The sequence below is a fragment of the Microcebus murinus genome, chromosome X, assembly GCF_040939455.1.
Source record: "Microcebus murinus isolate Inina chromosome X, M.murinus_Inina_mat1.0, whole genome shotgun sequence".
Taxonomy (NCBI): domain Eukaryota; kingdom Metazoa; phylum Chordata; class Mammalia; order Primates; family Cheirogaleidae; genus Microcebus; species Microcebus murinus.
The window spans coordinates 29,530,623-29,541,159 of record NC_134136.1 but is presented as its reverse complement, the minus strand read 5'-3'; the positions used below and the strand labels follow the sequence as shown (position 1 = coordinate 29,541,159).

The following is a 10,537-nucleotide window of genomic DNA, read 5'->3' as shown; positions in this document are numbered from 1 at the left end:
TTGCCTTAGATGGGATTAGATGCCCCTTTCATCAGGGTTTGTACCCAGACCCAGGTCTAGGTTTGAACTAAATTGAACTTCTGGGTTTAGTGGCATGGCGGTGGGTTTGGGGGGGGGGAAGTGAGCGTAGCAGGGTTGGAGGCAGTGCTGCAAGGTGCTGTGGCCATAGGAACATGAATTTCCATGTCAGCCTTTGGTTTAATTTGGCACTGACTTTTGTTCCAACAAGGCGGCGTTGTGAGTGGCAGAGGAAAGGAGCAGAGGAAAGTCAACACATTCTTGGAAATAAGATGGGGCTTTTGCTTTGCTATTTTGTTTTTTCTTTAGCCACAGAAATATTTCTTTGCTCCTGGGCTCACAATGAAAATCCCTTCCAGGACGCAGCACAAATCTAAGCTTCAGGGGAAACTTCTATTTAAAATGAGAAGAAGTTAGCAAGCCTTCCTTTGATACTTGTTTTGACTACAAGGATTCCTCCGATAGGGTCATTTAACCTAGGGAGAAAGCTTTGCATAAGCTTAGAGTCCCTTGATCCCACCTCACCTCCTGTAGCTATGGCATATGTGGTACTTTAAAAATTGAATATCTGCTATTTCCTGAAGACTTTGCCTCAAAGCATTTATAGGTGTCTAGAATGTATATAGATATATCATTTACCCATTCTCTCTATATATTTGGGTTTTAGAGTTCTAATTTTAGGATAAAATTTTAGTATAAAGCCTGGCAGTGCAATAATTCATTCTCCAATAGTCGCTCCCTTGTACCTCAGACGTCTGGCGCGATGTTATAGGAACTGGTCCTAGGTCAATACTCAAAGCACAGGGAAGCTCTGTGTGACCAAGTCAATGGAACTTTCCTGCTTTCTGGTTCTGTGGTATATGTTTAAAGCAAGGTTTCAAGCAGAAAAGTTTGAGCATTCACCTCTCCACAAATGCAGGTTTTTTTTGCAATAGCAATACAGTAAATGGTCACTTGTGCTATTAAGCTTATGTCAATGATGATGGGATGGACTGGATAGGGAACTGATGTAGCCTTCCAAGCCCATTCTTCTAGAGATAACACATATTCAATCTCTATCCTCAAAGAGCTTACATTTTAGTTGAGAAATTAGACCTTAATACACATTCTTTGCTGTAACAACATAGACCAATATATTCACAATAAGTTACATTGAAACGTGGACCTGCATACATAATTTAATAGGAAAAATTACTACACATCATTTCCATACTTTAATGCCATTTATAGTTTGCTAGAGTCGTCGTAAATTTCCTTTAGAATTAACTTGTTTTCGATTGAAAAAAATAGATATCAACCATATGGATAAATGAGCATACAAATCTATAGTGTTGTTTGTGTTAGGTTTCAACTTAGATTTCCTAGAGATAACTATTTTTCCCCATATAAGGATATATTTTTAGGGAGGGAGCAGGAAAGCCTAGAGAAAGTTTCACTAAGTGTGTATTTTCCACTAAACTGAAATCGAGTCTTGATACCCAACAGTGTTCTCTTTCTTTTCTCCTGGATTACATCTCTCCTGCATTTCTAGAAGGATGAATGCTGAGGATTGAACTAATGTCCCTGAATAAAAAGGGAGATCAGGATGCCTATACCACTTTGTTAATTCATTTGTATTTAATTCATTTTGTAAATGTGTTTTAAAACTGACTAGATGAAAAAGGCACCCTGAGATTCCCATGAGAAGTAAATGACCTATTTAAATTGAGGGCAATTTGAATGGCTCATTTGGTCACTCTTGAAGCCTAAAAGATGCCAGAAAGCAGGAAACAGTGCAATGTGTAATGTCTAGGCTCATTTTTCCTCTTTAATGAGAGGCATAGAATTAACCCATTATATTTATGGCTCAATAAATGTGTGCATTTATTCTTAGGTAGCAGACAAAGTGCTTCCACATACATCTCTTAAGAAACAGAGCTTTATTCCCATTTTACAGATGTATCAAAGAACTGTAAATAATCTCTAAGGCTCTGCTGATTTGCAAAATCCAAGTTTTTTGGACCTTTGAACTATTTGGAGATGAATCCAAAAACAAAAGAGCCTCAGGTTTTGTCTTACCACTAGGTGATTTTTTTTTTTTTTATTATTCCACTGTACTGCTAAATTTGATGAAGGGCTTCCTCTGGACTGGACATAGGGGACAGAAAACTTTGGTGATTTATTCCCATCTTATAAGCAGTTTAACTCCTTATGAACAAAACATAGTCTCAAATTCCAGGAAGATCTAAACAACTGGAATTTCCTTTGGCAGGGAGCAGACATAGGCAGCTTGTATAATAGACCAGGCAGCCTGAATTAGAAAGCACAGTAATCTCTAGTTTCGGCTTTGCTATTAGCTGTGTGACCTTAGGTTTTAACCTCTCTGTGATCAGCTCGTTCTTGATGGGAAAAATTAGGGGGGGCTGGAATTTACAATGCATTTTGGTTTTAACATTTAAGAGGAGGTCACATTTACCTGGCATTTTCCATAGCGCCCCTTCTTTCTAACAATTTGCAGCTAATAGCTGAAATTACATTTCACTATTGTTTACATTTAAAACACTTTCCCCTGTGGATGGAAAAAAGCCAAACTTTGTAAAATAATTTTAAAGAGATTTATTCTGAGCCAAATTTGAGGACTATGACCCAGAGCCATTTCCAAGAAGCCTAGAGCAGCAAGTGGACTCCATGTGGTTAGATTACAGTTTGGTTTTATACATTTCAGGAAGATGGGTTACAGGTAAAGTCATAAATCAATATGCGGAAGGCATACAATGGTTTGGCCTGAAAAGGTGGGCCATCTCCAAGCTGGGGAGCTTACAGGTTATAAGGTGAGTTTAAAGATTCTTTGGCTTGTATGTAATTGGTTAAAGACATGAAGCTTTGTCTAAAGGCTTGATATGTTTCAAAGTAAGGAGCTGTTATCAGAGATAAGCCACTGGACACAGATTTGTTGTGTAAATTGAGGATCTGCAAGTTTGTCTTGCAAATCCTTAGGCCTGTTAATGGGTTACAAAGGATGTCCCCAAGAAGAAGGGCCGCATGATGTCTGACCTCCTTCCTCTTGACAAACAATTTAGTTTTAGGATATTCCTTTGGCCACCAGGGGGTCCATTCAGTCAGCCGGTGGGGGTGGGGGAAGTGAGCCTTAAAATTTTATTTTAGTTCACACCCTCAACTTTCCAATTTTTTAGGGGATAAGAGAGGAGAGGGATAATGGAGTTTTGCAAACTACTGTAGGGAAATTTAAAAATTTATTATTACCTTTAATACCTAGCTTTGGAATTCTTTCAACAAGTGGTAATTAGTTCCCTCAAGTCATTCGTTCTTGTGTCCACTCTCCACCCCATAAAACAATGCTCACAAATTGAAAAGCACAAAACCAGTGAAAAAAAAATCAGCCTAATTCCACCAGAGGTAAATTTCGCTTTTCCTTTCAGTTTTTGTCTAAGCACATGCGGCTGTATGTATTGCTTTGCAATCTGCTTTGTTTCTTTTTGGAAATATATTTCTTGTAGGTATTTTCCCATGTATTTTCTTCGGTCACTTTTAGCCTCTTTTCATTCTTTTCTTTCCCTCTAGGGCACCAGGGACCGGGGAGGCCGAATCTCAGAGCGCTGCTGGCTCTGCTGGTGATAGAAACAATATGATAAAGTTACAAGGGGAGGGGAGGGTTGGGGGGGGCGGGAAAGATTCTTTGGGAGAGGAAAAAAAAAATGAAGAAAGCTCCACTTGAAGACCTATGAAATTTCCGACACTAGAACCTTTGTACATAGTTTTCAGTAACCTTCGGCAGGGGGCGCTCGGAAATTGTCGCCACTTTCCGGACAGCCTCTCGGACTTTACCCTCTAGAAAATTGAACAGTGTTTCCGGCTCTTCTCAGTTGTAGACGCTCGTAAGTTTTCGGCAGTTTCCGGGGAGACTCGGGCACTCCGCGTCTCGCTCACTCTGCTCCGATCACCAGTAAGGTGGTGCAGGGTCTCAGGCTAGTCATGGCGTCCCCGTCTCGGAGACTACATACTAAACCAGTCATTACTTGTTTCAAGAGCGTCCTCGTGATCTACACTTTCATCTTCTGGGTGAGAGACGGAGGCGCCCGGGTGCGGCAGGGGATCCCGGGCTTAGGTGGGGGGGTGTGACCCTAGGCGCTGGGAGTTCAGGTCGGGGGTGGAGTGGCATTTGGACGGCCATCGCTCCTAGGACCCTGGCTCTGGCGACGACGGGCGTTGGGACCTGAGCTCCAAGCTCGGGCATCTCGCCGGCGCCGGGGTTGGGGTGCGCGACGGAGGCAGCCCAGAGGCTGAGCTGGGACCTAGACTTGCCAAGCGTTTGAGTTCGATAGCGGGAGGCGAGGAAGGGAGTTAAGTCCCCAGAGCACGCTCAGGGTGTCCCTGGACCGTTGGGGAGGCTAGCTTGTCGGGCCCCTTTGAGGGCTCGCTTGCATAATAGTGTCTTTCTTTTCACTGCTTCTTGAGAGGGGAGTGTTTCTCAGGTAAGTATGGTGTGGCTCCACTCCCGCCAATCTGTTCTCTTTGGGTTTGCTTTTGTGTACCCCATTCCTTTGTACCCTGTGCTCATCCCTAAACTGGGGGAGGGGGACGACGAGGGGAAGTTTCTGGAACTCATAGAAACACTCTCCCCCCTCCAAGTACGTTTTCTTTCTAAGGCGGGAGTAAAACAGTTAAAGTTTTGATTCCCCAGGGCATATATGCCATGGGCTTGTCTTTACACACACACAAAGATGAATTTTAAGAATTTTGCTAAGATGCCTTGTCCACCGTTCACCCTTGGATGCAGATCTCCTCCTACTCCCCTCTCCCCTCCCTCCTCGTCTGCCATATCCCTGCATATCACACCTATTGTGTCTTAAATACCTCGTGGTTAGTGATTTGAAGATGCTTCCGTAGACAGTGCATAACTTTTTATTTTCTGATTTCCCACATAGATCGCTGGTGTTGTCCTCCTTGCCGTTGGCATTTGGGGCAAGGTGAGCCTGGAGAATTATTTTTCCCTTTTAAATGAGAAGGCCACCAATGTCCCTTTTTTGCTGATTGGCACTGGCATTGTCGTTATTTTTTTGGGCACCTTTGGTTGTTTTGCTACCTGCCGGGCTTCTGCGTGGATGCTAAAACTGGTGAGTCCTTGTTTTCCTTCGTATTGATTCTTGATTTTAGAAAAGTCTTATATGTTGTACACTTTGTTTCTTGGAACTGTCCATAGCTCTTTATGATTCTTCCTGTTCTTTATGAAAACTTACCAAGTAACTGTTCAGCTGCCAATTCCAACATTCAAAATAGTCATTTTATTATTGTTTCCCCTGCCCTTTTCAGTGAAAACATGCTGAACTGATTGAGCATAACACTGTTAATTTTTGACTCCCTTTGCAGCTGTGATATAGCTTGTTTATACTGACCTGGACTTTCTTTTTTATTCCACAGTATGCAATGTTTCTGACTCTCATTTTTTTGGTCCAAGTGGTCTCTGCCATGTTAGGATTTGTTTTCAGACATGAGGTAAGCCTGAATTAGGGAAGCTTAATATATTAAAATTTATCCTTTAAGAGATAAAAACGGATTAATTTAGGTAATAGAGTTAGACCTCTGTATTTAAACCTGTAACTAACAATATGGCTTTCTTGTAAAAATTCTGGCCCACTTTTAATGTAAAAGAAAGTTTAGAAAATTACAAAGTGTCCTGTTAAAGTGGAGATAGTACAATTTGTAACTTTACTGATAGGAAAATATTGAAGGCACAGAATCGATACTTCTTCACTTTTGCCATGTATTTTGAAAAGATTGGATATACTTAATACAAATCATCAAAAGTTTAATGTTGAATTAGAAATCAGGTAAACCTAGGGTTGTTAGGAAGTCATTCAGTGAGTAGTGAAGGTTCGTCAATGAAAGTGTTTTACAAAATGGTAGTGTAGTCTCCCACAATAAGGTTTTGTAGCTTAAAAATTCCATAGGCATCAAATTTGTACTCAGTTTAAAGTAGAGGAAGATGGGAGGGTATAGAATACACCAGTACTGTGCTGCCACTTGGATAAATACATGCTCCCACAGCACTTTGAACTTTTAGTGGTTATCATCTTGTATTGTAATGTTTTACTTAGTAGTCCCCTCAGCTAAACTATATCCCTTAGAGAACAGGATTGGCCATGGAAGTTCATTAGCATACATGTTGCCCCTGTCAGAGATAGGACCATTGTTTGGTTAATGTGAGAACTTCTTATTTGACCTAGAAAACCGAAAGAACTTTCTAGAATATTTGTTTACTGGCATTGTGATTTTTTGCTGTAGATTAAGAACACCTTTAAGAATAATTATGAGAACGCTTTGAAGCATTATAACTCTACGGGAGATTATAGAAGCAATGCAGTAGACAAGATCCAAAATACGGTAAGTAGTTATAGGTGGTAGCTTCTCAAGAGGGGAACACATTCCTTATTGCTTCAGAGAAAAGAATAGAGCCTGGATACTAGATCTTGTCTACTTGTACAGGAAGGAACTGTGACATGTTTTATTTTCCTCACATGTGCATCTGTTTTTTTCCTTCCCCACTTACATCATAGAACAAAGTACTGTTAATATCAACTATAGCAGGAAAGAAAGGCCAGTTCAAAACTGTCATACTTGGTGCTAATAAAGAACCCAGTGCTAATCTCTTGAATCAATTCAGGAGAGAATTCATGTAGTATGATAAATGTTGTTTTGAGCACAAATTGCAATAGAAGATGATTTTAGGGTAAATGTTTGGGTACAAAGTTGTAATATTAAGTATAAATGCTTTTGTTGGACTTTTCAGTTGCATTGCTGTGGTATCACCGATTATAAAGATTGGACAGATACTGATTATTACTCAGAAAAAGGATTTCCCAAGAGTTGTTGTAAACTTCAAGATTGTTCTCCACAGAGAGATGCAGATCAAGTAAACAATGAAGTAAGGAGTCTTTTTAAAACTTTTTATTTGATAATATTTGAGGACTTAACCAAATATAGAGTTGACTCAATTTTTAATTTTTACTCACAGTAGTACACATAACCAGAAGTAGGCTGGGCGGGTAAGACTTGAGTTCACAGAGCTGGCAAGTAACACTTTTAAATGCATAATTCAAAAGGAGGAAATAGTTTAAAATAACAATTGTGTTGAGAATATATGGAAGAGAACAGATTTCAGTAAAATGACAATCAAAGGTTATGGTCCATATGTCTTTCTGCAGAGATATATGATCAAAGTATTTATTGCCATAAGGAAAAGCATACATAGATTGCTTGTGCTATACTTAATCTTTTTTTCCCCTCCTTTAGGGTTGTATTAAAAAGGTGCTGACCATTTTAGAGTCAAAAATAGGAATTGTTGCCGGAATTTCCTTTGGAATCGCTTGCTGCCAGGTAAGTCCTTGTAGTTCTTTAGGAAATGTTTTATCCCTCTTGTAGGCATAAGCCAGAAGATTTTCACTTTTATGGCTTAAACTGTTTGCTTCAGGGGCTTGCACAGTGAGGACATTTTTCAAGTAGTCACATTTTCACAGAACTGTCAGTTACTGGTCACAGTGTAGAAATACTTAGTTTTTCTTATGGTGAAGTCTTGATTGGACTTATTGTGCATATGTAATATTGATTTTGATTTTTGACTGGGTCTTTTTTGTTTTGTTTTTGTTTTGCTTATTTCAAAATATTTAGGGGGTACAAACATTTTTGTTACATGGATACCTTTTATAATGCTTAGGTCAGGGCTTTTAGTGTGCCCATCATCCGAATAGTGTTCATTGTACCCAATAGGTAGGTTTTTACTCCTGTCCTCCTTCTCCCTTCTTGATTTCCAATGACGTTTACATCTCTCTGTGCCTGTGTGTGCCCATTGATTAGCTCCCAGTTATTACGGAGTACATGTGTTATTTGGCTTTCCATTCCTGACATACTTCACTTAGAATAATGGTCTCCAGTTTCATCCAAGTTGCTGTAAAAGACAATATTCATTCCTTTTTATGGCTCAGTAGTACTTCATGGTATATATATATATTACATTTTCTTAATCCACTCATGAATTTTGTTAGATTTGTTTTACTTAGGAAGAGAGGATGTTCTGCTCTTTTCATTCCAGTGTTTTGAGGTCTTGGATTTTATGTTTTCCTATACTGTTTTCCACAACTACAGACTTCTCTAAATTTTATTCCTATTTCATGTACTCTTTACCATGGCCGATCGTGCCTTGAAACTATAAAAAGCAAGATTCAGAATTAACTTGTAGAAGGACATATCTTTTGCAAGCCATTAACTATGGAAAGACTCAGTGCCCTTTTAGTTATGGCAACTTTCCAGCATCATAATTCATTAACTAAACAAAACATTATATAGATGGGAACCTTGTTTTTCTCTGCAGTCAGTCAAGATTCTAAAACATTATTAGGATCTTTCTTTCCTGGGCTACAACTGCCTGATGAGTTGCACGTAAGTTCCTACCTACTAAAATTTAGATTACACAACACCACATTCATTACGTGCCTATTATTTTTGGTAGATGCTGTGTTGTAGGTCAAATTCTCAAGTTGCATTTCCCAAGTTGTGTTTCTCACTGTAGCATGAAAAGTTTGTATTGTGGCTCTAAATGATTTTTTTCAGGGCATGAAGTTTTTTTCTTTAGCATTATGGAAATAAGACTAATCTAAATTTAGTCTTAATATATTTTTAAAGTAGCAAGCATAGCTATATATAAATCTGCGCTAATACAAGGCCACTCTTAAAAGGTTATAATTATTAAATAAAATGAAAGCCTCAGTTGCTGGAACCCCAGTTGAAGTACCCAGTAGCCATGAGGCTGATGGACAGAACAGGGATTCTAGAGCATTTCCATCTTTGTAGCACTGGTGTAGATTTTTCCCAGAAAATCTCTGCCTTCATAGATGGAGATTTTATTAGATAAGATGCTTATTGAAAGCCAGGTCCTTGTTTTTTCTGGTAACTGAGAGTAGGAGAAAACTTATGACTTCTTAATTTTCCTTGGGTGAGAGTTTCCTGAACCATTACTGGATTTTCACTTGGTGATAGTTATGAAATTCTGGGTCACATATTCTCTGAATGTGACATAGGTGCTGCAGAATATTACATAACTGTCTAGGAAAACACAAGGAAGGAAATTATTAGTGAATTACAGGTGAAAGGAGAATATATCTATGATTCTGAGGTCTTGGAGCTCTTTTGTGTGTGCATTTAATTTTGTTCATCTTTTATTTCCAGCTGTTTGGAATCTATCAAGCTTACTGCCTCTCTCGCGCCATAACTAATAACCAGTATGAGATAGTGTAACCAGCGGATCTGTGGGCTTACTCCTCTCCAATTTTAAGGTACATTCATTTTGGTCCTCAGCTCTTGTTAGTGTTGATATTTACTCCAGCCTGTGCATGTGATACATGGCCTGAGTTTGCCAAGAAGTTCTTGTCTAGCAGTATATTTAAATCTTGCACCATATACACAAGAGACAGGTACACAAGGCATGGCCAGAAAGCAGTGACTTAGCTACAGCTTATCTGTGCACGCTCTCTCCATTTACAGAACAGAAGAGTCCCTTTGGGTTTACATGTTTATATATATGTCAGCCTAAAGATCATCAATGATCCCCTTTCTAACATATTTTGACCTAGAGTGAGGAAAAATAAAGAATCCCAATAATGACATTATTCATGAAGTTCCCTGGCAAATATCTCTGCTCTTGATCAATATTGACATTTTCCCTAGTCCTTTACCTACTTTTCATTTACCACAATCTTAGTCATTGAGAGTGTTGCTTTCTGGTAAAAAGATGTTTTTTGGTGAACTATTGTGAGAGTTATAAACTCATTTGGCCTAACCAGAAACCAGATTTGGGGGAAACATGTGTTTCAATAGCTTCAGCCTTTGAATGGTAAAATACTGTGAGAACTGTTGGCTGAATTGATCCCTAGGGCACCTTTCACATTTTAATTGAGCCACTGACTAGGAACATGTGGGAAGGTCTTCATTAGTGGGAATAGATTCGCATGCCTGCGAGTGAATACAGATGTTGAAATTTGGGTAACAAGTAAATTAACTTTTTCCCTTTCATTTTAGGACACTTAGGTTCCCCCCTGTGAACTCTACAAGATTGCCTGGATGGAAGACTGACGACACTACTTACCAATAGACTGAAAAACTACACCAATAGCCTGGTTCAATTGAGATACTTGTTCAGGATTTTCTAAGTCCACCTTCTGTCCCATTCACCTTAGACTGTTGAAACTCCCTATCACTCTGATACACTGGAAGAGCTAGTAAATTGTAAATGAAGTAACACTCTGTTCCTCTTGACTTTTATTTTTCTTAGTGTGGGGCCTTTGGAAGGCACTGTGAATTTGCTATTTTGATGTAGTGCTATAAGGTGGAAAATTGACCCTTCTGAATTTGCTATTGATGTAGTGTGATAGAAAATTGACCTCCCTGAACTGGCCCCTTTCCAGCCAAGGTTATCTGGTTTGATTGTATAATTTGCACCAAGAAGTTAAAATGTTTCATTACTCTCTGT

The 10,537-nt window shown here is 39.2% G+C and overlaps 1 protein-coding gene across 1 annotated transcript; it reads left to right on the top strand.

Annotated features, from left to right (window-relative positions):
- Window positions 1–3,798: 3,798 nt before the first annotated feature.
- TSPAN6 (tetraspanin 6) lies at window positions 3,799–10,306 on the top strand. Its single transcript, XM_012767386.3, has 8 exons — window positions 3,799–4,077; window positions 4,944–5,132; window positions 5,437–5,511; window positions 6,301–6,399; window positions 6,806–6,940; window positions 7,309–7,392; window positions 9,238–9,344; window positions 10,087–10,306. The coding sequence occupies exons 1-7, from the start codon at window positions 3,991–3,993 to the stop codon at window positions 9,304–9,306; spliced, it is 738 nt and encodes a 245-aa protein (XP_012622840.1). The 5' UTR covers window positions 3,799–3,990; the 3' UTR covers window positions 9,307–9,344; window positions 10,087–10,306.
- The last annotated feature ends 231 nt before the right edge of the window (window positions 10,307–10,537 follow it).

Coding starts and splice junctions, on each gene's coding strand:
- TSPAN6 (XM_012767386.3), top strand. CDS start 3,991: ATGGCGTCCCCGTCTCGGAGACTACATACTAAACCAGTCATTACTTGT. Junction 5,512..6,300: donor GATTTGTTTTCAGACATGAG/GTAAGCCTGAAT, acceptor TTTTTGCTGTAG/ATTAAGAACACCTTTAAGAA. Junction 6,941..7,308: donor CAGATCAAGTAAACAATGAA/GTAAGGAGTCTT, acceptor CCCCTCCTTTAG/GGTTGTATTAAAAAGGTGCT.